At 57.6% G+C, this 26,413-nt stretch overlaps 1 protein-coding gene across 3 annotated transcripts in view; it reads left to right on the forward strand.

The window, feature by feature from the left end:
• Positions 1 to 26,413, forward strand: part of COL18A1 (collagen type XVIII alpha 1 chain) — a 97,421-nt gene that overhangs the window by 33,485 nt on the left and 37,523 nt on the right. For 2 of the 3 annotated variants that reach the window (XM_082655680.1, XM_082655681.1), the window contains exon 1: positions 15,966 to 16,696. The exons of the other annotated variant lie outside the window; for it this stretch is intronic. In XM_082655680.1, coding sequence (XP_082511806.1) covers positions 15,988 to 16,696 — 709 coding nt within the window. In that variant the 5' untranslated portion in view covers positions 15,966 to 15,987. Of the gene's footprint in view, positions 1 to 15,965; positions 16,697 to 26,413 lie in introns of those variants that run through there. 3 annotated transcript variants of the gene reach the window in all.

The raw sequence follows: 26,413 nt of genomic DNA on the forward strand, positions 1-26,413 counted from the left end.
TCCTGTGAGCCCCGCCGGCCCCTGGGCTGTGATGGCGTGTGTGCTCACTCAGCCAGCCTGTGGGGCATGCCACCAGAGGCCAAGCAGTGCAGGAAGGACAAGAAACGCCCTCCCAGAGCCCAGGGTGCTCCACGGAGCCTGGCCTGGCCACCACCCTCGCCCCCCTGCCCCCAGCACTCTGCAGAGCCCTGCGGGGCTGGCACCCACGCCCCGATCAGAAGCTGCTCCAGGTCAGGGCCTTGCTGGAGGTGAGGGGGGACGTGGGCCCAGGGCCGGGGGTGTGGGATGGCGGGTCCGGGTGGGAGGTGGCTAAGCCAGGGCTGACCCGGAGGACGGTCCAGGCAGGGGAGGGCCCAGCTCACGTGTAGCACCAGAACACAGGAGCCGTCCCACAGAGGCGCGCCCACCCCTGTGCTTAAAATGAATCCATGCAGTGCCCTCGCGTGGGCCGGTCCTGCCCAGGCACCCCGCCCGGCCACCTTGGGCCACTACCCTGAGTCTGGACGCCACTGGACACTGCTCACACACTCGACCGCACGGCGCCCACGGGAAGCAAACCGTCAGCTTTCCCAGTCCCCGCACCTTCCGCTTTCTCCTTCTTCTTCATTGTCCGTGAGTTCTGCGTTCATAATTTTCAAAAACGTATGCCAAGAGCAAGGAGTAGGTAGCCCGCGGCCATGCTGAGCCCCGTTTATGTCGTCACAGTCACCGTGGGGATGCCCCGTCCTTGCCTGTCACCCTCTGGCCTGGCCGGGTCCTCGGCCCTCCTCCCCGGCCCCCTGCACCTCCTCTGTGGTTTGGGGTCCTCCTGCATCGGGCAGCAGCGTCTGGGCCGACCCTCCGGTGGACGAGCACGCCTGGGCCCTCTTCCCTGAGGGCACGGCTCTGTGAGATGAGTGAGGGTCCCGCCGTCGAGGAGGTGCTTGTGGACGTGAAATCAGTAGGGCAGCTGCCCGGGCCGTGAGTCCCAGAGCGTGGCGCCTGTGGGGAGCGTGACCCTGACCAGGGTGGTCACAGGTGGGGGCCAAGCAGGCCACCGCCTCCCCACCCCTCCCCGTGGGAAGCTGGCCGCGGGAGCCTGCCTTGCAGCCGTCCGTGAAAAATCCAGTTAACGAGCAGATGCCAGGCCCTTAAAGACTAATCGGGCCGCTCGCTGCTTTAAAGGTCCCCTCGGGTCCCTTGCGTCCTCTCTGCTCCCCCCTGGCCCGCGCCTGCAGGAGCCCAGCTCCCAGGTGTTGGGGGGCCCTCGAGATGCTGGGAGCCCCTGGCAGGGGCCTCCTGCCCCCCCAGTGTGTTCTCATGGGTTCTAGAAGGTCACGGGGGGTTGGGGCTGCCCTGTGCCTGTATGAGGGGGTGGTGGGGACGTGTCACTGCAGAATGGAGCAGTGACGTGACGCTCTGCGGCGCCGAGTCCCTGGGACGCTTGGTGGAAACACAAGTCACATATTAATTTCCTGGGTCAAGAGCCTTCATTTGAAACGCTGGCCCCCTTGTGCCCCGTCACATGTGTCACGGACATGACACTGAAGCTGCAGACACTAGAGGACTCTGCAGCTGCTACAGGACCCAGGTCTCACGGTGACATCGGCTTTGGTTGACCTCAAGACTCCTGGAAAGGGGACCGTCCTCCCCGCTGGCCATCAGGGGCTGTCTGTCCCCTCCTGGGTAGCCAAGCAGGTGTCTGGCCTTTCCATGGGGAAGGCCACTTCACTGCACAGGACTTTGGTGTCCGCGTGCGGGGAGCCCACTTCCCCGGGGGCTTCGGGGACGCCGCTGTGTTTATCATCTTCCTAGAGGCGCCTTCCCTCTGCCCCGCGTCCTGGTCTGGGCGCTCACCCCGTGTGTCCCTTGCTCTCCCAGCTGGTTCTGTTCCTTCACGTCCTCTTTGTGGTGGACTCTTCCTGCCCCGATGTGGACCCATCTTCAGCGCCCAGAGCCAGGCTGGGCACACAGTGGGAGCTCAGTGCGTGTTTGTTGAACGAAGGAAGGGACGATGTCCCAGGAGGTGAAGAATTAGAGGAGTGGCTACACTTTGGGCCCCGCGCCGGAGGGTTTTGCTCCCCGCCGGGGGCCGGCCCACCTCCTTTCCTTCCCTGGGCTCCTCATGTGACGGAGGAGGGTAGTGAGGTTGATGCCTCCCAGGGCAGGAGTGTGGTCCGACGTGCCTTGTGCAGGACGAGCACCCTGTGGGTGTCAGCCACGAGCCCGCGGAGCTGAGCACAGGCAGCTCCGTGGATGAGCCGGGCATCCGGGCCCAGAGAGGCCCCGCGGGCACAGAAAGTGGGAGGGGAACCTTAAGCTCATTAAAAGGAAGAACCTGGGCTTTGTGAAAGAGGCTTTGTGATAAGCTTGAAAAACAACATTAGCGGCAAAGATGACCAGTGACCCCATCCCTGACTTCTAAAAAAATGGCAAATACTCCCTTAGAAAATGAGTAAAAGTTAATAGGAATTGATAAAGGAAAGAGATATTTTCACTGATATATTCAAACCCTCAATCTCAGGAACAATCAAATAAATGCAAATTAAGTAGCATTTGGGTTGTGTGGTTTGAGAAAGGTGACACGGTCTCCCTTCGTTCTTTTTTAAACAGCTTTATGTAGCCGTAATTCACATGCCATACGTTCACGAACTTAAAGTGTACGATTCAGCAGTTTCTAGCGTGTTCAGAGATGTGCGCCACCATCACCACAGTCAACTTTAGAACGTCTCTATCACTTCAGAAAGAAGCCTTGAACTTTGCCACGTGCAGCAACATGGATGGACTTGGAGGGCGTTACGCTGAGTGAAATAAGTCAGACAGAGAAAGACAAATACTGTGTGATTTCCCTTGTATGTGGGATTTAAAAAATGTGACAGACTAGTGACTGTAACAAAAAAAAGAAGCAGACCCACAGATATAGAGAACAAAGTCGTGGTCACCAGTGGGGAGAGGGAAGGGAGGAGGGGCAAGATCGGGATAGAGGCTTAAGAGGTACAAACTATTAGGTATAAGAGAAGCCATAAGGATATATTGTACAACACAGGGGTATAGCCAAGAGTTTGTGACTCTGAATGGAGGACAACCTTTAAAACTGGATCACTGTATTGTACGCCTGTGACTTATATGATATTACACATCAACTATACTTCAGTAAAAGAAAGAAACCTTTTAGCTGTTACCACTTCCAGCCCTGACCAGTCACTAACCTACTTTCTATAGATTTCCCTGTTCTATTTCATGTAAATGGCATCACCTGTATGTGACCTTTTGTGTGTGCCTTCTTTCACTCGAACGTCATGTGTTCAAGCTTCATCCATGTGGTGGCGTGTCAGGACCTCAGTCCTTTTGGTGGCTGAGTCACACTCCAAAGTGTGGATGGACCCCCTTGTGTATCTGTTCGCCAGCCGGGGAACACTTGTATCGTTCCACCTTTTGGCTGAAGTGAATAGTGCTGCTGTAAACATTAGTGTAAAGATTTTGTGTGGACGTATGCTTTCATTTCTCTCGGTGTGTATCTAGAGTGGAATTTCTGGGGCATAAGGTATCTTTACTTAATCGTTCAAGGAACTGCCACACTATTTTCCAAAGCGTCTGCCGCATCTTACACTCCGGCCAGGAGAGGATGAGGGCTGTGATTTCCCCACATCTTGCCAGCACTTGTGATTACGTTTTTGATTCTAGCCATCTTAGTGGGTGTGAAGTGTATCTCATTGTGGTTTCCATTTGCGTTTCCCAGATGACTGGTGTTATTAAGCATCTTTTCATGCGCCCGTTGGCCATTTGTATGTCTTGTTTTTGAGATGTGGACTACTTTTAAAGTCTTTATTGAATTTGTTACAGTATTGATTCTGTTTTGGTTTTCTGGCCTCGAGGCATGTGGGATCTTAGCTTCCCAACCAGGGATCGAACCTGCACCCCCTGCATTGGAAGGCGAAGTCGTAACCACTGGACCGCCAGGGAGGTCCCCATTTGTCTTCAGTGGAGAAATGTCTCTTCAGATTCTTGGCCAGTTTAAAAAAATTGGGTTGTCTTCTTATTGTTGGGTTGCAGGAGTTCTTTTCATATTCTGGATACACATCTCTTATTGGGTGTGTGATTTGCAGATATTTTCTTCCATTCTGTGGGTTGTCTTTTCACTTTCCTGTGTCCTTTGAAGCACAAAAGTTTTCAGTTTTGATGAAGTCCAATTGATCTATGTTTTTTCTCTTGTTGCTCAGACTTCTGGTGTCATATCTAAGAGTCCTTTGCCAAATCCTCGGTCATGAAGATTTATTCTATGTTTTCTACTAAGAGTTTTATAGTTTTAGTTCTTATATTTAGGTCTTTGATCCATTTGAAGCTAATTTTTGTATATGGTGTGAGGTAAGGGTTTAACTGCCTTCTTTTGCCTGTGGCTGTCCAGTTGTCCCAGCATCATTTGTTGAAAATACTATTCTTTCCCCACTGAATAGTTTGGGCAACCTTGTGGAAAGTCAGTTGACCATAGATGCGTGAGTTTATTTCAGCTCGCAATTCTGTTTCACGCATCTGTCTGCCTGTCTTTGTTCCAGTACCTGCTGCCTTGGTCACTTAGCATTATAAAAGGTTTGAAGTAGGGAAACGTGATTCCTCCAGTTCTGTTCTAACCCTACACAATGTTCGAACCCAATACTGTGAACAACTGTATTTTAACAAATTATATAACTTAGGTGAAATGAACAAGTTCCTAGAAAGACACAAACTACTGAAATTCAATAAGAAATAGACTATTTGAATATATCTGTAACAAATGAAGAGCTCGAATTAGTAATCCCAAAACTTCCATAAAGAAAAGACCAGCTGCACTGCTGAATTTTACCAAACATTTAAAGAAGAATTAAAACCAGTTCACAAACTCTTTCAAACGATAAGAGATGGGGGAACATTTCCCAGCTCATTTTATGAGGTCAGTATTACCTGGATACCAAAACCATACAGATATCACAAACACAAAAAACTACAGTCCAACGTTTCTTACAACACAAAAAATTCTTAAAATCCTAGCAAACCAAATTCAGCCACATAGAAAAAGAATTATACATCATCACCCAGTGGGCTTTATCCCAGGAATGCAAGTTTGGTTTAATGTCTGAAAATTAATGTAATACATCACATCAACAGAATAAAAAATAAAAATCACATGATCATCTCAGTAGACACAGAAAAGGCATAGAGAAAATCCAACACCCTTTCGTGATAAGAACATTAAAAAAACTAGGAAAAAAAGGGAACTTCCTCAAGCCAATGAAAGGCATCTCGAAAAACTCATACCTAACATCGAACTTACTGGTGAGAGGCTGGACGCTCCCCCCAAGATTGGGGACAAGACAAGAACACCTGCTCTCACCACTTCTATTCAGTGTTGTACTCTGTTCACAGATGACATGATCTTATATGTGTGAAGTCCTAAGGAATCTGCTAAAAATCTGTTACAACTAACAAATAAATTCAGCAAGGTTGTAGGATACGAGATCAATATAAAAACACCAATTGTATTTCTCAATAACTTGCAACGAACAATCCAAAAATGAAATTGAGAAAAAATTCCATTTACAAAAGCATCAAAAAGAGTAAAATATTTAGGAATAAATTTAACAAAGAAGTGCAAAATGTATACTCTGAAAACTTAAAAAAACAACTTAGAGAGAAATTAAGGAAAAACATCCCGTGTTCACGAACTGGAAGACTTCACATCGTTAAGACGGCATCACTCCCGCAAACAACCTCCGGCCACTACAGCTCCTACCCGATCCCAGCTGATGTCTTTGTAGGGATTGGCAAACCGATCCTAATATCCATATGGAATTTCAAGGCACCCAGAATAAGACTCTTGAAAAAAGAAGAGCAAAGTAGAGTAACCCCTTGGTTCTTTTTTTTTTTTTTTACATCTTTATTGGAGTATAATTGCTTTACAATGGTGTGTTAGTTTCTGCTTTATAACAAAGTGAATCAGTTATACATATACTTATGTTCCCATATCTCTTCCCTCTTGCGTCTCCCTCCCTCCCACCCTCCCTATCCCACCCCTCTAGGTGGTCACAAAGCACCGAGCTGATCTCCCTGTGCTATGCGGCTGCTTCCCACTAGCTATCTACCTTACGTTTGGTAGTGTATATATGTCCATGCCTCTCTCTCACTTTGTCACAGCTTACCCTTCCCCCTCCCTGTATCCTCAAGTCCATTCTCTAGTAGGTCTGTGTCTTTATTCCCGTCTTACCCCTAGGTTCTTCATGACATTTTTTTTTCTTAAATTCCATATATATGTGTTAGCATACGGTATTTGTTTTTCTCTTTCTGACTTACTTCACTCTGTATGACAGACTCTAGGTCTATCCACCTCATTACAAATAGCTCAATTTCGTTTCTTTTTATGGCTGAGTAATATTCCATTGTATATATGTGCCACATCTTCTTTATCCATTCATCCGATGATGGGCACTTAGGTTGCTTCCATCTCCTGGCTATTGTAAATAGAGCTGCAGTGAACATTGTGGTACATGACTCTTTGAATTATGGTTTTCTCAGGGTATATGCCCAGTAGTGGGATTGCTGGGTCATATGGTAGTTCTATTTGTAGTTTTTTAAGGAACCTCCATACTGTTCTCCATAGTGGCTGTACCAATTCACATTCCCTCCAGCAGTGCAAGAGTGTTCCCTTCTCTCCACACCCTCTCCAGCATTTATTGTTTCTAGAGTTTTTGATGATGGCCATTCTGACTGGTGTGAGATGATAGCTCACTGTAGTTTTGATTTGCATTTCTCTAATGATTAATGATGTTGAGCATCCTTTCATGTGTTTGTTGGCACTCTGTATATCTTCTTTGGAGAAATGTCTATTTAGGTCTCCTGCCCATACTTGGACTGGGTTGTTTGTTTTTTTGTTATTGAGTTGCATGAGCTGCTTGTAAATTTTGGAGATTAATCCTTTGTCAGTTGCTTCATTTGCAAATATTTTCTCCCATTCTGAGGGTTGTCTTTTGGTCTTGTTTATGGTTCCTTTGCTGTGCAAAAGCTTTGCAGTTTCATTAGATCCCATTTGTTTATTTTTGTTTTTATTTCCATTTCTCTAGGAGGTGGGTCAAAAAGGATCTTGCTGTGATTTATGTCATAGAGTGTCCTGCCTATGTTTTCCTCTAAGAGTTTGATAGTTTCTGGCCTTACATGTAGGTCTTTAATCCATTTTGAGCTTATTTTTGTGTATGGTGTTAGGGAGTGATCTAATCTCATACTTTTACATGTAGCTGTCCAGTTTTCCCAGCACCACTTATTGAAGAGGCTGTCCTTTCTCCACTGTACATTCCTGCCTCCTTTATCAAAGGTAAGGCGACCACATGTGCGTGCTTATCCCTGGTTCTTAAAGGAGTGTTTAGAGCCTGTGAACGCATCTGCTTTGCCTTGGGGTGTAGCTTGGATGATTCCCGTAGAGTCTAAAGCCTGACTGGGAGAAACACGTTCAGATCTTTGTTTTGTGAACGTGAACCTAAATGACGCCAAGTGAGAGAAGTCGGCGACTTTGCCGCCCGCCGGGCGCTCAGGGAAGGCAGGAGCCGCTCCCAGCCGTGTGGCGACCCGCCAGGGCCTTTTGAAGTCTCGGCAGGGGTAACACCCACGCGTGGCCCCAGGGACGGGACGTGCCTGGAAAGCAGTTCTTACCACCCTCTGCTGCGTCACCTGCCTTTCCAGAGACAAAGCTGGTGGAGAGAGTGTTCCAGGCGGACACAGGAGGAGAGCTTTACTCTCCCCATGAACTTCTCTCATGGGAACGTTTCAGACCTGCAGAAAAGTCGAAGGACAGTGTGGGGTTTGCTCACGTACTTCCTTCATCGCGGGTCCCCTTGGTCTCCTGGTCTGGCCCTGTCTGTACCCAGGGCCGTGCACACCTGCACACCGTGTCCACGTGTGCATCCACACTCACATCCCCGTGCAGGTGCACACGCTCGTTGGGGACGTGGGCGCGGCATCCTGCCCCGTGGCCTGCTGTCCGTGTGCGCCTCCTGTCCAGTTGTCCTCTATCACACAGGCCACATTCAAGGGTCCTCCAGGTCCCAATGACGGCCTTTATGAAGCTGGCCCCGTCTCTGCCCGGCGGCCCCGGAGCATCTAGGAATCGCACGGCACTTGGTGGCCGTGACCCCTCAGCCTGTTAGCTTAGAGCCGCCCCTTCCTCCTTACGCTTCCTAACGTGGCCGTTTCTGGAGAGTCCGGGCGCTGTCCCGCGAAGCGCGCTGTCTGACTTGTCCATCCCGCGAAGCGCGCTGTCTGACTTGTCCATCCCGCGAAGCACGCTGTCTGACTTGTCCAGCTGTTTCCTCGTGTTTGGATTAGGGCTTTGGCTGTGCACCCTGGACAGGCAACCGCGTGTGCTCCGCGTGGCCTTCCCTTGGGACGTGGGAGGGCGTGCGTGTCTGGCGGTCACCGCGTGGCCCCGGGGAGGTGCCTTTTCCCCAAGATGTGTCAACGTCTTGAGAATCTCTGCTCCCAGCCACCTTTCACCTCCACTGCCGACCCCTCCAGCCGGTGGTCTCCACCTGCCACGCTCGCCTCCCAAGGGGCCGGCTCTGTGGGGGTCGGAGGGTCCCCTGTGTTCTGTCACCCCAGACCAGTGGTGGGGTTGTGGGAACAGTGTGCCCAGCTGAGTACGGGGCGATGCTTGGTGTTGATCTGGGAACCAGAGGGCTCCTGTTGGCTCTGCTGTTACCATAGAGGAATCTGGGTTTGGGCTGGGACAGCCTCCTTCCCACCAGGCAGCACCTCCCCTGCCTGCTCAGCCCAGGCAGCGGGGCCTCGGCCCTCGCGGGAGCTGGGGGCTCCGCTGAGGGCATGCACCTGGCGACCTGAACCCGGGTCTCCACTTTCCCACACTGGGATGAAGTGGGTTAAAGGACACCTGAGGGCAGAGGAGGGGGGCTGGACAGCCTGGTGGTTAAAGATTAGACGGTGTTGCAAGGTCCCCGCTGTCCACGGTCCTCCTGTCTGTGTGCTCGGCTCTCACTGGCGATGTGGCCAGGCGGGTCCTCGGGTGACCGACACCCGAGGGGAGGGGAGGCACCCGTGGGCCTTGACCTGTAGCCCCGGCTGCCCGGCCACCTCGTGCCGCTTAATCTTCACAGCAACCTGAGGGCGGACAGTGGCCACAAGGAGAGGCCCGGCCAGCGCGGGAACCTGGCCAGCGGTCCGCATAGAGCTTGTCGTCAGCAGGCCCAGCAGCAGGGCCTTCAATGGGCATCTTAGGAGCTGTGGCCTTTATCACTGTGGCTCAAAAAAGTCACCATGAAACACAGGGTTGGGGCAGAACGTTTGGACACTTTGGGCAATTATAAACAGAAAGATGAGAAGGTGTGTTCCATTCTGGAAGGGCTGTAAACGTGTCCACAACGTATGGGTCTTTTTCTTTTTAATTTTTAAATATTTATTTATTTATTTTTGGCTGCGTTGGGTCTTTGTTGCTGCACACGGGCTTTCTCTAGTTGCGGTGAGCGGGGGCAACTGTTCCTTGTGGTGCGTGGGCTTCTCATAGCGGTGGCTTCTCTTGTTGCGGAGCACGGGCTCTAGGTGCACGGGCTTCAGTAGTTGTGGAGCACGGGCTCTAGAGCGCAGGCTCAGTAGTTGTGGCGCACGGGCTTAGTTGCTCTGTGGTACGTGGGGTCTTCCCGGACTAGGGCTCGAACCCGTGTCCCCTGCATTGGCAGGCAGATTCTTAACCACTGCGCCACCAGGGAAGTCCCCACAATGTACGGGTCTTTACTGGACGTGCTGCCGCCCTGGGGGCTGTCCCCAGCACTGGATGTTGGGACTGGTTTCCCAGCCCTGCTCCTTGGAGGCCGGCCAGCTCCTCGCAGGCCCACGCGTCTTGAATGGTCTCTAGTACCTGGTCCTCGAGGGAGGAGCAGGAGAGGTGACCCTGGGCGACCTGAGGAGGGGTCCCTGCAGGACACTGCTGGCCTGGGGAGCGTGGGGGGGGGGGATGGTCTGAGGGATGGGCTGAAGAGAGGAATCAGGGCCAGCCTTTGGGCCACATGTGGGCAGCTGCAGGCAGACCACCCGGAGGGGCCCAGGAGAGACCCCGCCGTGGGCCCAGGACGGCTGAGGCCCCAGCGGCAGCGTCCCTGAGCCCCGGGCAGACAAGGCCGTGCTCTGACCTCACAGCCCGAAGCCTCAGGCCTGGACACGCTCCGCTTTGTTCCTCGCATTGGCTCTGCGCACATGTGGGTGTTTCGTGCTTTTGAAAAAATGAAAATAAAAGACCACATTTCTCAGGAATCCAACCAGAAGGGCCACACAGAACAAACCCTGGCACAGCGCAGGGCGGGGCCGGAGGCTGGCCGGTCTCCCAGCAGCAGGAGGGCAGAACCTTCTGGAAGTTGTGGGTGCTGGGTCCTCTCAGAAGGGGTGGCTGCCCCCCCCCCCGGTGCTTGTAGGGGGAGTGATCCTGAGCCAGAGAGACCGTCTGATGAGGCCGGCGCCTGGGTCCCCGTGGGGAGGCCGAGGCAGGCGTTTGAGGGAGTGACTTAGACATTTGCGGCTTTGGGACGTCATTCCAACAAGAACGTGCAAACACTGGCTAACAAGTTAGCAAGTCCTAACCCCCGTCACCGGGTAGTGCAGACCCCAGGGGATGGCCGGCAAACCCCGGCCTGGCGGGCCTTTCCTGCAGCCTCCCCGGCGTCCAGGAACCCAGAGACAATAGCGTGCACGGGAGTGAGTGGACGCGTGTGGGCACAGACCCAAGACGTGTGCACACGTGTGTGTACACAGACATGCACATGCACGCACACAGAGACGTAATCACACACCCATCAGAGAGACACAAACACACGCCTATAGACGCACATGCTCCCATGTACCTGGCGAGCCCTGGGGTGAATTAACAACGGTGCAGGTGTTCGCTGGTTTGGGCCACAAGCCGCTGTGTGTGTCGTGGGTGGAGGAGAGAGGGGGGCCTTTCAGGAAGTCGGCGTGGGAGGAGTGAGGGCGTGAGGGGAGAAGGGGCATCGGGAATCCACCCAAAGCTTTGCTAGGGGTCACCTGGCACCTACAAGGCATCTACAGGAGTTCTGGCCAGTTCATTCCCAAGAAAGAGAAAGCTCCTTGTTATTGCCGGTGCCACCCGCATGTCTCCTCTGAGTACAGAATTCTCTTCTATAATTTAAATTACCCTTGTTGTGTTGGATAGTATCCAGGAGGCTTCAGACAGAAATCCGATGTCCTCCAGGGGAGTTTTCAGCCACCAGAGACAGTTCTGCAGGCATGGGGAAGGCTGGGTGGGAGGAGGAACCCACCCACGCAGGAGAACTTGCCTTAAGTCAGGACACAGCATGAAATGTGAGAACAGGTGGACACCAGGTTAACAAAGAACAGAAGCTACCACACCATCGAGGAGCGGGGCGTCGTCACCAAGGAAGGATCCAAGGCAAGAACAGCGAGCCCTGTCTGGGAGCCACAGGACAGCAAGTGTAGGGGATGGGGTCTTGAGGGATGTGTAAGAGTTTGCCAGATGGAGACCACAGCAGCAGTTGTGCTGTCATTGGCTTTTGGTCCTGGACCTGGTGAATTCCCAGCTCACCAGGAATTCCTGGATCCCGGTTGTTCCTGAACTGGATGCTGGGGGCCCAGGGCTCCTTGCACGGGCAGGACTTGCCGTGGGTCCTCAGAGGATGGCCCTCTGGGCAGCTTTGGGCTTTCTCCCTTCTGGGCACCTGTGTGTGGTCAGAGGGTCCTCCAGGGGGCCGCTCTGGGAGCTTAGGTCAATGCATGCATCTTCTCGGATGTATCTCAGGCTTCCCCAGAGGCCATCCCACCTGGGTGCCGAGCTGCTGCCTGCTTCCGAGTTTCGAGCCCAGCTGGCTGGTGGCGGGCAGTGGCGAGCCCACGCGTGGGTCTGTGGACATCGAGGCCACTCCTTGGTGGAGAGGTGCCCTCAGGGTCCTCCAGGGCCAGGTAGATGCTCAGACTCCTGGAACCCTCGTGGCCAAGCTTGGCTGGAGGGCCCGGGACAGAGCTCAGCTCCTGCGGGGGAGAGCCAGTCCTCAGGGCAGAGGGCCCCACGGGAGGTGGCTTCTCGGCCAGGGTCCCACCAGGGGCCTGCCCATCATGGAGTCACTGCATGCAGGGAGCCCCCGCGATGGCTTCCAAGGGGCTGGCATCTCAGGCCACCGACACCAGTGCCCAGGTTACCGGGGATGACTAGAGAGTCACCAAAGGTCATAGGAGCCCAGGAAGGCTTTAGACGTTGCTGGGCACCCTGTGGTCAGCTGGACGGCCCTTTGCCGGCTGTTCTCATAAGTGAAACCTGAAGGGAGACCACAGACCCTTGAGGGCGACAAAGGGGTCCCAGGATGCTCTGGGCTGCACGGGGGCCCACCCGTCCGCACATGCTGGCTGGGGGGGGGGGGTGCGATTCGGGGCTGGTTTGTTTCCTGAGCTCCCCGTGAAGTAACTGAGGACACGGCCTCCGTGCTCCTTGTGGGGAGCGGCGGGGAACCCTGGGCAGGGCACACAGGGTGGGTGGTCCACCTCAGCCCCGAGGCGATGGGGCGAGTGCCCTTGAGACCTGGGCCTCTGCTCTCTAATCTGGCCTGAGGAGCCGCAGGGAAGCTAGCCAAGTCCCCGCCAGGAAGGAGGCTGGGACCCGGGAAACAGGGCCCCCGGGCTGCTCCGGTGGAGGGCTGGGAGGGCCAGAGGAGGCTGTGCTCCGAGTTCTGATTGGGCAGCGCCGAGGCACCACGAAACTTCTCAGGTTGCACGGAAATGCCTCTGTGATACCCCGAGGGTGGGCAGAGGGAGGAAAGGCCAGGTCACCGCTGGGGGCTGGGTGAGGGGATATTGGGTTGGACGCGCCCCCCTGTGCACCCCTCAGCGTCTCGTCTGACCCCTCTCCCTCTAGGGCATGAGGATGAATGGGTGGGGGAGCGACCAGGGGCCGAGGGACCACTCTGTACACGACGGGGGGGCCACCTTCCCCCGGGGGCCTGGGGTCGTTCCTCAGCACAGCGCTTGTGACGATTCTGAGGAGGGCTGAGGGCTCTCTGGGCCTGGCCTTGGAGAACAAAGTGCTTTCAGAAACGTGGCACCTGACCCAGAGGGATTTGTGTTTCAGTCATCAGATGGTTTCCCTCGAAACCCATTTTCCCCTCCTTCTCCATCCCCACGAGTGACAGGGAGGTTATCCAACCTCTACAACGAGCACAGACTCCATAGGGACCAGTGCTGACAGGACCCTGTGCATGGATGGACCGGAGCCCCGTGTGTCCCTGAGGGGCTGGGCCCAGGCGGGGGGCCTGTTGCAGCCACAGTCTGCTGGGGGAGCCCGGTCTACACCTCAGGCTTTCTGAATGCTGCAGTGTCCGTGTGAGTGTGCATGTGAGCGTGTGCACATGTGGGGCTACGCACGTGTGTGTGCACGTGCACGTATGTGCACACGTGCATGCGAGCCTGTGCACGCGTGGGCACGCGTGTGCAGGGAGCCTCACGGACCAGCACCTCGGCAGGCTGCTTCCTGATGGGAGCCGAGCCCTGGGGCAGAGCTGTGCTGACGTTTTCCAGAGAAGGTGGACGTGTGACGTTCTAGGAGTGCCGGGGCGTGACCGCGGTCTCCAGAAGGTGGGCAGGAAGGGTGAGGTCTGGAGCGGGGAGGGTGGGGGCTGCCCACTGGATGGTGGTGTGTCGCTCAGTGCAGTGGGGTCACAGCTACCATCCCCCTTTGCCCCGCGGTTCCGCGTTCCTGGCTCTCCCGGGAAGCGTGAATTGAGCGAGTGAATGCAGGGCTGGGGGCTGGCGAGCGGCCCCCAGGGAGTAACTGAGGGCACGGGGCCATCGGGGGGGACAAGGGCAGCCCCACCGTGTTGGGCTCAGGGGCTCTGCCTCAAAAGGGCCCAGAGTCCCTCTCCAGAACGTGCTTGGAGAAGGGGAAGGGCCTTTGGAATATCTGTCCTGAGATTTTCCAGAGACTTTTAGGCATAAAATCACATCAGCGGCATAACTAGCAAGAGACTGTTCTTGAGGCGTTTCTAAGAACTCTGGGGTGGAGGGTGCAACCCAAATTTGGCTTACGGGGTGCCCCTGCCTTTCGAGAGGGGACCCGCTGTTCAGCTGTCCTGAAACGTGGGTTCTGGTCCCAAGCGGCCCAGCTCGTCGATGGCACCCTGGGCATCCTGGGCCGGGGTCCCTGCCACAGGCTGGAGAGGACGGGGTTCCGAGGGGACTCAGACAGAAGGCGTGGCTGGCATGCAGGGCACGCGTGGGGTCTAGCGTGGAACGTGTGGTGAGACCCGTGCGTGTGTGTGTGGATGTGTGAGGGTGCATGTGACGATGTGAGCCTGCGGGAGGGAACACGTGTGTTTGCATAAGCGAGTGTCGGGCGTGTGCGGGCGCGTGTGGGCGCGTGTAGAGACTGCCTGCATTCCACTCGGCATCCCCCTCTCCTGGGCTGTGGCCCAGAGCCTCTGGTCTCCGGGCCCAGGTTCCTCGCCACACGGTGTGCCTGCTACAGTGAAGGCTGAGCTGGGTCCCCGCCTGCTCGGGCAGGCGCCAGGTGGGGAGGAGCAGCTAGCCTCCAGGTCAGACACCTGCACAGGCTGTGAGTCCCAGGCAAGGCTGCTCCCCGTGCCCAGGTCTTCTCCCCAAACCCCGGAGAGGCGCTGGCAGGACTTCAGGCCACGGGGCAGCATCCCATAGTGTTTTGGACAGAGGGATGGTGTCGTCTGAAGTTTTATGAAGGGAAGGAGTCGGGGCTCGGTGGGAAGAGTCCAGCTGCAGGCCGGCCTGGCTAACCTGGCTTCCGGAGAGGTCTGCAGAGTGGGACACCCCCAGAAGGGGCGCCCAGTGATGTCTGGAGGAGGCTGGCGCCCGGGGGCTGCGTGAAGGGCTTATCCCCCAGTCACCCACCCTGCACACGGGCTGAGCTCTGAGGTGTGGGAGTGGCAGGGGGGACCTCTGTCTGTCTGTCTACCGTTGGTCTCACCGAGTCCCTAATCTTGCTCTGCCTTTCGTCGCTTCCCAACTGCTGTGCTCTGCCCCTTTGGAGCAATTCTCAGGGGTTCATCAGCAGCTCCCCCAGGCCTCAGCTAAGCGCTGATGAGAAGTCGGACACTGGCAGGGTCAGCCGGGGAGCGCGGTACCAGCCCGTCAGACAGAGGGCCGGTGTGTTTGCGCAGGTTTTAAGAGCGAAAGCTGAAAAGAGGCCGTGCTCTCTGGCGAGGTGGAGGGAGGGCGGCCGGCGTCTGCGGGGGGACAGAGCTGGGCAGGCTGCGGAACAGGTGACCTGAACAGAGGCCCTGGGGACCAAACGCTGCCATCTCAGGGCAGCAGCTGCGGCAGAAGGATGGACTCACAGTGAAGCCAGTGGTTTCTAAGCTCCAGCTTTGCCCCAGAGCCGTGGCTTGAGGCCAGGCTTCCAGGCTGTTCTCAGTCAGAGAAACTCCAGTGCAGAGCATTGTGGGCACGGGGGCCAGGGGCTGTACCCCGGCATCCTGAGGCTCCCAGCCACGCGCAGGACGGACGCCCCGAGGACCTGTGCCTGGCGCTCTCTCTTGGGTCTGGGCTCTGCAGGCTGCAGGGCGAGGAGGAGGGTCCTTCCCAAAGCTCCAGTGCACCCAGGAGCGCCCCCCCACCGGGGGACCGCGGTGTGCCGGCCCGGAGCCCACTGTGCCCACGCTCCGGAGCAGGGACTCGGCGGCAGTCTGGGAGGGCCCGGGGAGGGAGCTGGGAAGTCGTCTGACTTCTCTGTCAGTGCCCCTTGGCCTCTGGTGGAGTCTGCGGCTGCTTCAAGGAGGTGTGAGGCGTTTTCCAGGGGGCCTGTCACTTTGGGTAGAGGCGCACATCTGTCCGTTTCCCTCCTTGAGAGCCCTTGAGAGCGGGAGGTAGGAGGGGGAGCCGCCTGGATGCCTGAACGGGGAGCTGGCTGCGGGCCCGGGGGCGGGAGGTGGGGGCGGGCTGGCCCCGCCTCTGGACAGCAGAGGCCGCCCGCTGCTCTGCGGTGCACACAGCCTGATGGCTCCGGACCCCAGCGGCCGCCGCGGCCACTGTGGCCTGCTGCTGCTGCTTGCATGCTGCCTCGCGCCCACCCGGGCTGACCTGATGTCCTGGCTGTGGTCCGCTAACACTGCCGGGTCCACGGTCACACTGGCCTCTAAGCCCCCGGGCAGCTCACCTGTGCAGCCCACAGAGGACACCTCACCTGTGCGGCCCACAGAGGACACCACCACGCACGTGGCCCCCCAGGATGACCCCACCCAGCAGTGGAAAGCCCTTGCCAGCCCCGAGCCGCCTCTGGAGAGGCCGGAGGTGGGCCAGGGCCAGGCCCCCACTGTCCCCTCGGCAGCCTCCACTGCGAGCCCAGACACAAAGGAGGAGAACATTGCTGGCGTCGGAGCCAAGATCCTGAACGTGGCTCTGGGCATCCGGAGCTTCGTCCAGCTGTGGGACGACACCACCCCCACCACGAGCTCTGCCAGGGCGGGGACGCCAGGCCCCGAGAACCCCACGGACCCCCTCACCACCCCTGGACCCTCCAGGGGCCCCCAGGACGACTGGACCACTCCCTGGCTGAGCACCGGGGCCCCGAGCTCTCCGGACACCCAGAGGACCGAGGCCGGCACCCTGCCGCCGCCCACCCAGCCGCCGCCCTCCCAGCCGCCGCCCTCCCCGGACAGGCCCCGGGCCCTGCTCGGGGAGCCTGCGGTACCACCGCCATCCCCAGGTAGAGCTTCTCTGTCCTCCGCGTGGGCCGGGGCCCCTCCCCAAGGAAGCCAGCCGCCCCCGGGGTGGCCCCAGGAGCTGGACAGCAAGGGCCTCTTGCCCGCGGCAGCCCGTCCCGGCCAGCAGCACCGACGCCCTGATGACCGCACGCGCACGCCTCCTCCGCTTGCCCTGGTGACGGGCTCCCCGGGAGTGCACCCTGCCCCCTGGGCTCTCTCCTCTGAGCCCTCCGCCAAGCTGTCTCACGCCGCACTCTTGGCTCTAAGTGGGGACAGGGGTGCTTGGGTTCCCCACGTGGCTAACCCTGCGGGGCCTGGTCTCGCTGACAGCTCCGCACTGCTGGGCGCTGCCGGCCGCTGCCTGCCCCTGCTGCCCTCCCTGGCGCTCTGCGGCCACCTGGGCATCGGGCGCTTCTGGCTGCCCAACCACCTCCACCACGCGAGCGGCGAGGAGGTGCAGGCCGCGGCCCGGGCCTGGGGGGCGCTCCTGCAGACCCACTGTCACCGCTTCCTGGCCCGGTTCTTCTGCCTGCTGCTGGCCCCCCCCTGTGGCCCCGGCGCCCTGCCCGGCCCGCCGCCCTGCCGCCAGTTCTGCGAGGCCCTGGAGGACGCGTGCTGGAGCCGCCTGGACGGGCGCGGGCTGCCGTTCCCCTGCGCCTCGCTCCCAGCCCGCGAGGATGGGCGCTGCGTGTTCATTGGGCCGCCTGCAGGTAACGGCCGGCCCGCCACCCGCCTTCCGTCGGTCCGGCTGGGCGAGCGCCCTCGGGAGGCTGGACGGCGTGCGCTGCTTCCTTTGGGGGGCAGGCTGAGAGGCGTGCTCAAGACCAGAGGTTCTGTGCGTGACGGCAGGTCCCCCACGCTCTGAGGTCGCCTGCCACACACCTGTCGCGGAGGGGGAACCAAGGCACAGGACGGCGACGGGACTTCCCACCGAATTCTGCCCACGGCTCCCAGCCACTGTGCCCAGCCTGCACGGTCGAGGGGGCGGAAGGGACGGGGGGCTTGCAGCTCTTAAGGTCGACAGGTCTTGACCATCTAGCGACCAGTGAGTCTGAGGGGCTCACGGGGGTCCCCCAGCCGGTCCGTGAGCTCCAGAGCCCCTCCACCCCGGGGCAGCAAAAGGGCCACTCCCTCCTGGGGGCCACGTCCCCCCACATGGACTCGCCCCATCACCACGTGGCTGGTAGGAGAGAGGGATGGGCCGCCGCAGCCTCCTAGGGCCCACCAGCTGCCTCTGCGTCCTTGGTGTGGCTGGGCCCCTGAGCGGAGCCTGCTCCCCGTTCGCACTTGCGGGCCCATCCGTGCCCTGCTGTGTGTGTACTGCTAACCGCCCCCCCGCGACCGTGGTGCCGTGGGGAGCAGCCTCGACCCACTCATTGGTCTCTGAAGTCATTGGGCTTTGGAGCTGGGCCAGTGGGGGTGGGCCGCCTGCACTGGACCCCGAGAGGGGGTGTCAGTCTGCTGGGCCCCTGAGGGATGTGCATGGGCGATTCCCTGGCCAGGCCTGGGATGCAGTGAGGAGGTGGCTGCCGGTGCCCGGGCCACAGCAGGACAGGAACAAGCGCCCATGACGGTGGTGCCCACCCCAAGGAAGAAGAAAGCAAGGGCTGGGAGGAGAGGGAGGTGGGACCGTGGCCTCTGCAGACAGACGGATGGGGACGCTGCTCGAGGGGGGCGGTGGCTGAGCCCCGCGTGTGAGCAGGGTGGCCAGGAGGGTGTCCGAGGAGCAGCCCGGGCGGGGTCCCCTCTGGGAGGGCCTGGCGCATGAGGAGCCCACGGGCCCTGTGGCTGTCCCTGAGGGCGGGGCCGAGGGCGGGGGCAGGGGCCTGGCCCGCCTGTTGGCACGGAGGGCATCGACCTCACGCTGAGGGAGGGGGCTGCAGCGAGCTGCGTGCTCCCTCACCCTCCACGCCGTCAGTGCCCCCAGTACACCTGACACCGGGCCAGCCCGGGCCCCTCCAGAGTCTGTGCCGCGTCTCCCAGCCAGCCTTGCCCTGTCCCCAACCACGCGCGTGGGGCAGGGGCAGCACCGCAGGGAGGTGTCCTGCCAGGAGGGCCCCTGGTGCCACGCAAAGGCCCACCTCCACGGGGCAGGGGCAGGGAGCGGGGAAGGCCAGGCCTGTCCGCTCAGAGCCCTGGGCACACGTCCCGCTGCTGGGCCCAGGTCCCCTTTGGCTTGGGGGTTCAGCCACAGTGGGCCCGGGGCGGGGGCTGGTGCAGGACGGGCCTCGCGCTGGCAGGGCCTGGGCAGGGCTGCGCGGGGTGTGGGATTCCCCTGATTGCAGCTGGCCCGGTCTGTGGAGCGGCCTCGGGGACTTCTCTCTGGGCGTGGGCACACATTGGCAGGGCCGCGGCCTGAGGCCGTGTTCAGAGCAGAAGCCTGCGGGATTCTTCCGTCAGCCGCTCGGACGTCCACCACACCAGGGACCCTGCTGGCTGTGGCCTGGCCGGGGGTGTCCCACGGGGCCAGGGCTGGAGTGCCCTTGCCCTCCTCTGCCCGCTGCCAGTCCCTTGGGCCAGGCCTGTGTGCAGTGGGGGGAGGGGCAGGCGGGGGCGGGGGCCTGGCCGGGGAGGGCGGCCCTGGGGTGAAACTGGCTCTGGCCGAGTGAGGTCCTGGGCTGCTTGTGCCGGCCGTGGGGCGGGGTGGGCGAGGCCCGAGCCGCGGGTGCCGCCTCCTTCCCAGGCCCCAGCAGAGCTGCCCGCAGGCCCCCCCCCCACAGTACCACCACTTGCGTCCCTGCTCTCCAGTGTGTCCTGCAGGGCGGTGGCGGACCCCAGGACAGACGGGCACCCTCGCCTCACGGTGGCCGGTGGGGCGTGGACGGGTGCACAGCAGCCTGAGGCCGCGGCCCTGTCCAGCCCATCGCAGCGCCTCCCCCTGGACCTGCTTCCTCCCTGGCGCCGGCTCGCGGCTGGGGGGATGCGCGGCCAGCGGTGTGGGGCTCGGGGAGGTGGTCGGGAGGGACCCCCGTGCGTGTGACCAGGAGGGGAGGGGAGGGCGGCTGTCGCCGCCAAGGCCCCGCCAGCTCCGTCGGCGTCTGCGGTCAGGCCGTGCGTGTCCCGGCCCCTCCCCTCCCCTCCCCTCCCCTCCCTGTGGCGCCGTGGGGAGAGCGCACTGTTCGGGAGGGTCTCTTGTCCCTTAGGCCCCAGAGATTGGGGAGTGAGGCCTCCACACAGGGACGGGTGGGGCAATGTCCGTCCCAGGTCCTCCCGGGTCTCTGCTGGGTGGGCCAGCAGGTGGGCGGGTTGACCCCTGGGAGCGAGGACGCAGCTGGGGTTGGGGAGAGGGCGCCTGGGGTGTCGGGGGAGGCCCCACTGGAAGGGGCAGTTTCTGCAGGTGAGCGGCCTCAGTCCCGAGGAGGGAGAGTGCAGAGTGGCCATTGCTCAGAGCGGGCCGTCCTCCTGCCACCATGCACGTGCTGGCCCAGGACCGCCTGCACCTGCCTCTCTCGTCCCTGAGGGCCACCCTGCTCTCATCGCGTCCTCCGCTGCTTCTCCCCTGTGTTAGGTCTTCATCCCAGAGCTAGTCGTGAACACGTTCATCAATTACGGGCCTCACAAGGGAGGGCCAGACACAGCTCCCTGTGCGGGGCGTCTCTGTGGATTTGCACACGTGTGGTGTGTGAGTGGCCACCAAGACAAAGGACCACAAACTCAGGGGCTCAAGTCAACACTAGTGTATCACGTTTGGGGTCGGGAGTCTGAAGTCAGTGTCTCTGGGCCAGAAGCAAGGTGCCTGCCGCGCTGCGCTCCTTCTGGGGCTCCAGGGAAGGTTCGGCTTGTCTTCTCCAGCTTCTGGAGGCAGCCTGCGTTCCTTGTCTCTCGGCGCCCCTCCACCTTCAAAGCCAGTGGTACCACCAGCCCTTCTCGGGCTGCGCCTCTCTGGCTCTCTGCCCTGGCTGGGAGAGGTTCTCTGCTCAGCTCGTGGTTAGATTGGCTGGTCTCATCCCAAGGGCCGTCACCGTAACCACACCGGCAAAGTCCCCTTTGCCGAGTGCAGCGACAGCTCACAGGTTCCAGGCGTTGTGGGACAGACACCTCTGGGGCCCATTATCCTGCTGCCATAGCGTGTGCGTGCACGTGTGTGCACCCACACATACTCGTGAGTCCTGCTTTGTGGACGTGGGATCACGTTCTGTGCACCTGAAAGTCTCCTCTTCCTGCACAGGGTCTGGGAAGCCTCCCTGTGTCGCTGGAGGGCCAGTGGCCCCGCTCAGCCTCCCGATCTCTTTGTTCCTCGATTGTTCAAGTCTGTGTTAATGACTGGCGGCCCGAGAGCCCCTGTGCATCCCAGCTTTGGGTGCTGGGTAACACGCCTCACTTGGAATGCATAGCATTCTTCAAAGACGCCTCGGATGCCCTTGGGCACTTTCTCTCCTAGATCATCAGAAACATTCCCCGAGGCTATGGTTGGTCATGGTGGACGTGTGCGCAGATCTGAACGTTGTAAACCTGTCGGCACATCCACCGGGACTTGGGTCACCTCTCCATTTGTTTAGGATGCTTCCCAGTCCTGCATGTTTCTGAGATGTTTGTTCTCCGTGGGTTTTCTCTGTGATGCTGAGATGAGGTTCCCCAACCCCACAGCTGTCTGGACTTGGTGACCACTGCCATGTGTGAGGAAGGGACAGGATGGACTTTCTTTAGACACGTGATCAGGCTGTCTTACTGAGGTGGTTATGTCCCATCTTAACGGGAGGGTGGGGCAGGAGAGAGACCCAGGGTCTGCATCGTGAATGAGGACTTCCTCCCCTTTCTGCCACGCATCCTGGGTGCGCGGGGTGGTACCGGGCTCATCACATCTCGGTGGACTGTCAAAATTACCATCCCCTTTGTCCCACTTCATGCCTTTCCTCTTGAGTTCTGTTTTGTCTGATAATATAGTAGGGCTGCGATATTTACTTACTTTTTATCATTTGCCTAATTTTTTTAACAGACTTGTTTTTAGAGCAGTTTTAGGCTCATAGCAAACTTGAGAGGAAGGTCCAGAGAGTTCCCCACTGTCAACACCCCCACCCAGCGGTACATTTGTTGTTATTGGTGAACCTGCCCTGGCATATCGCAATCGCCCGGAGTCCAAAGTTCAGGGTTCACTCAGTGTTATATGTTCCGTCATGCGTTTGACAAATGTAGATGGCATGTATCCACCATTATAGTATCACAAAGGGTATTTTCACTGCGCTACGAATCTTCTGCACCCCACCTGTTCGTCCCTCCTCCCCGACCCCTGGCGGCCACTGATCTTTTTACTGTCTCCACAGTTGTGCCTTTTCCGGAACGTCATATGGCTGGAATCATACAGCCTGTAGCCTTTTCAGATTGGCTTCTTTCACTTAGGAACATGCATTCAAGTTTCCTGCATGGCTTTTCTTGACTTGATAGCTCACTTCTCTTTAGCTCTGAACACTATTCCACTGTCTGGATGGGCCACAGTCTGTGTGTTCACCTGCTGAAGGACAGCGTGGTTGCTTCCAGGTTTTGTCAGCTGTGGAAAAGCTGCTGTAAATACCCGCAGGCAGGTTTCTGTGTGGACGTAAGTCTTCAGCTCCTTTAGGTAAATACCAAGGAAAGCGATTGCTGGATCCTATGGTAAGAGTCTGTTTAGTTTTGTAAGAAACCGCCAGACTGTCTTCCCAAGCAGCCACCCATCTGCGTTCCCACCAGCGGTGATGAGGGTTCCTGTTGCTCCACAGCCTCGTCAGCACTTGGTGTTGTCTATATTCCAGATTTTGGCCATTCTGATAGGTGTATAGTGATATCTCATTGTTATTTTATTTATATATATATATTTTTTGGCCGAGCCACGTGGCTTGTGGGATCTTAGTTCCCCAACCAGGGACTGAACCCGTGCCCTCGGCAGTGAAAGTGCTGTGTCCTGACCGCTGGACCGCCAGGGAAGTCCCTCGTTGTTTCAACTTGCGTTTTCCTGATGACAGCTGATGTGGAGCATATTTGCAGGTCCTTAACTGCCATCTGTGTGTCTGCTTTGCTGAGGCGTCTGTTCAGGTCTTTCGTCCATTTCTTAATCAGGCTGTTCATTTTCTCATTGTTGAGTTTCAAGTGTTCTTTATATATTTTGAATAACAGTCCTTTATCTGATGCGTGTTTTGCAATTTTTTCTCCCAGTCTGTGGCTTGTCTTCTCGTTGTCGTAACTGTGTCTTTTGGAGCACAGAAGTCCAGCTTGTCAGTTCTTCCATGAATTGTGCCTTTGGTGTTGTATCTAAAAAGTCATTGCCAAAGCCAAGCTCATCAAGAGTTTCTCCCATGTTATCTTCTAGGAGTTTGGCATTTTACATTTAGGTCTGTGATCCATCGTGAGTATTTTTTTTTTTTTTTTTGCATGTGATGTCCAGTTGTTCTAGCACCATTTGTTGAAAAGACTATCTTTCCCCCATTGTATTGCCTTTGATTTTTTTATTAAAGATGAGTTGACTGTATTTATGTGGCTCTATTTCTGGGCTTTCTGTTCGGTTCCGTTGATCTGTTTGTCTCTCTTGCACCAATACCACAGTGTCTTGATTCCCGTAGCTTATAATAAGTCTTAAAGGCAGACACTGTCAGTCCTCCAAATTTGTTCTTCTCCTTCAGTAGTGTGTTGGTCTTTTCCCTCCCTGTATAAACTTCAGAACTGACTTGTTTATAGCCCCAAAATAACTTGCTGGGATTTTCATTAGGATTGCACTGAATCTATAGCAAATTGGGAAGAACTGATATCTTGACAGCATTGAGTCTTCCTATCCATGAACATGGGATATCTCTGAATTCATTTAGTTCTCCTTTGATTTCTTTTGTCGGAGTTTTGTAGCTTTTCTCATGTAGACCTTGTACACATATATGTCATACTTATACCTGGTATAAATATAAATATTTCATCTTGGGGGTGCTAGTGTAAATGGTACTGTGTTTTTAATTTCAAATTCCACTTGTTCATTGCTGGTATATAGAAAATGGTTGACTGTTGTACATTAATCTTATATCCTACAAACTTGCCATTATCAGTGGTTCCAGGAGTATTTTTTGGGTAATTGTTTTGGGTTTTCTACATTTTGATTTTCATGTCATCTGCAGATTGATAGTTTTATTTCTTCCTTTCCAATCTGTGTGCTTCTGTTTCCTTTTCTGGTCTTATGGCGTTAGCTATTATGGTGAAAAGGAGTGGTGAGAGGGGGCATCCTTGCCTTGTACCTGGTTTTAGTGGGGAAGCTTCAAGTTTCTCACTGTTAAGTACACCATTAGGTATGATGTTCACTGTAGGTTTTTAGTGGATAGTCTACCAACTTGAGGAAGTTCACCTTTATTCCTAGTTTACTAAGAGTTTTTATCGTAACGTGCGTTGGATTTTATAAGATGCTCTTCCTGCATCTAGCGATAGGACCGTGTGATTTTTCTTAATTCTGTTGATGTGATGGATTCCATTAAGTGATCTTCAAATGTTGAGCCAACCTTAAGTACCTGGGCTAAATCCCACTTGGTCCTGGCTGGCCTGTTTGCTGAAAGGGAAACTGTCTTCAACTAGCAAGTCCCCGATTCCTTGATCTGAAGCGAGTGCGGCAGACCAGAGGGCCCTGGCTTATGTAGGTGCCACCCACTGTGTTCCCAGGAAGGCGTACCTCTGAGCTCCCAGGGCTTGGCTTGGGCACTCGCTTTCTGGAGAGATACTGGTTCCCTTCCCGAGACAGCTGGGCCAGCGCCTCAGGCCAGCACCTCCAGCACAGCAGCTGCCGGATCTGCAGGGAGGTGTGGCCACATCCCCCGCCCAGGACGCCTGTAACTGGAGAACGGAGCAGTGATCTTAGGGCTGTGGCATTCGGAGGCCTACTCCCGATGGGAACCATGGAGAATTTCATGGAGAGGAAATGGGAGAACTTTGGAAAGGAACTGCTCATGCATCTCTGGGGTCCCTGGGCTGTCTCTATAACACGCTATTGTCTTCCAGCCCGGGACGTCCACGGCTGCTGCATCTTGTGTTCTCAATTAATCTGGAAAAGTTCTAGCTGCCTGGGAGGAAGGGCGCTGTGGGGCACATCCATGTTTAACTTTGGGGGCAGCTGAGTTGGGACACTGGGGCCACTGGCACTCAGGCTGGTGAGGGTCCTGTTTCCTAATCTTAGAGCATCTCCCCGAGTGGACACTTGGGCCCCGGGCACTTCTGATACAAAGGGACCCATATAGCAGCCGCCGTCTGGCTGGACGGCAGTGTCTGTCTCTGAGCAGGAAGTGACTGCTGGCCTCCCAGAGCCCAGGGTATTGGGGAGACCCCCTGCCCCTGTGAGGGGGGCGTTTACCCTGGGCAGGCGCGAGGCCAGGCCTCATTCCGTGGATGCTGCTGTCTGCACTGCCCTGGCTGTTCCCCACTTCTCATCTGCATAGGGGTCTTACCTGCAAGGGGCAGGGTGAGGCTGAGGGGGAGCCCACATTGTGGGGAGTCGGGGCCCCACAGAGACGCCGCTATCTGGGAGGGGCCAGCCCGGCGGGTGCCCAAAGCCCTGGTCTTCGTGTGGGCACCTCTTCTCTTCTCTTTTCATATTTTGTTCTCAGGGTGCTATGTGAAAGGCACGGCTTGTCTTAGGAAGTTGGGGTCCAGCTTTTCTTCCCTCTGCTTTGTCCCAGGAAGTCCTGGGTCGGCCTGACCCTGCACTCGGGGGCCAGAGTCCAGGCGCCCACCACACACTGACGCACGGACGCAGCCATGCTGTCACCTGCACACATGGTCGCGTGCACACTGGGGGGCTCATCTGCGCCTTGGTCGGGACACCCACACGCCAGCAGCCGCTCCCCAGGAGAGCGTCTCCCCGTGGACCTCATTTTGGAGGCAGACCGCGCTGATTACGGGGGTCTTCTTTTTTTTTTTTTTTTGAGGTACGCGGGCCTCTCACTGTTGTGGCCTCTCCCATTGCGAAGCACAGGCTCTGGACGCACAGGCTCAGCGGCCATGGCTCACGGGCCCAGCCGCTCCGTGGCAGGTGGGGTCTTCCCGGACCGGGACACGAACCCGTGTCCCCTGCATCGGCAGGCGGACTCTCAACCACTGCGCCACCAGGGAAGCCCTACGGGGGGTCTTGAGAGAAAAGGCCTTGGGGGGGGCCCTTGGCCAGACCACGGCCCCCAAGTCCCCACTCTGCCCAGCCGTGTGGGCGTTCAGGGAAGCCACTGGTGAACCGGCCTCTCCTCGCAATGGTGTTTCCCCCTCCTGGGGTGGCCATTGACCACATCCCCTGTACAGAGAGGTGGGCCTTGCCGCCCCCAGCCCTGGACACCCCCGGTCCCAGCAATCATCAGTCCAGGCCACTAGTGGCCCCTACACGCCCAGGAAGCAGCAGTGTCCCTGCTGTACCCACGGCTCGGGCGGGTCCAGGCGCCGTGGCCATGTCCCAGCCTGGGCCTGTGCCGCCGAGTGGGCTCCTTTTGGTGGGGGGGTCGCTGACCACACGAGGAGGCAGAGGGACGAAAGCCCGCGGGGTAACTGAGAGGATGGGTGGAGCGGTGTGGGGCCGAGAGTGTGGCGGTCGGTGAGGGAGGAGGCCAGGGTGGTCCATCAGGCAGCCCTGTCCCGGTCGGGCGGTCGTGTGTGGCGCCTGGTGTGGACACTGGGCAGTGAGGAGCCCCCGAAGCAGCCACCAGCTGGGAGGACCCCCAGCAACCTGGGAGGCGGGGGCGGAGTTTGCGGTACCAAGTGTGAGCAGACTTGGAGACCACAGCTAAGAAGGGCCCCCCAAG

The sequence above is a fragment of the Grampus griseus genome (genome assembly GCF_964374135.1).
Source record: "Grampus griseus genome assembly, chromosome: 5".
Classification (NCBI taxonomy): Eukaryota; Metazoa; Chordata; class Mammalia; order Artiodactyla; family Delphinidae; genus Grampus; species Grampus griseus.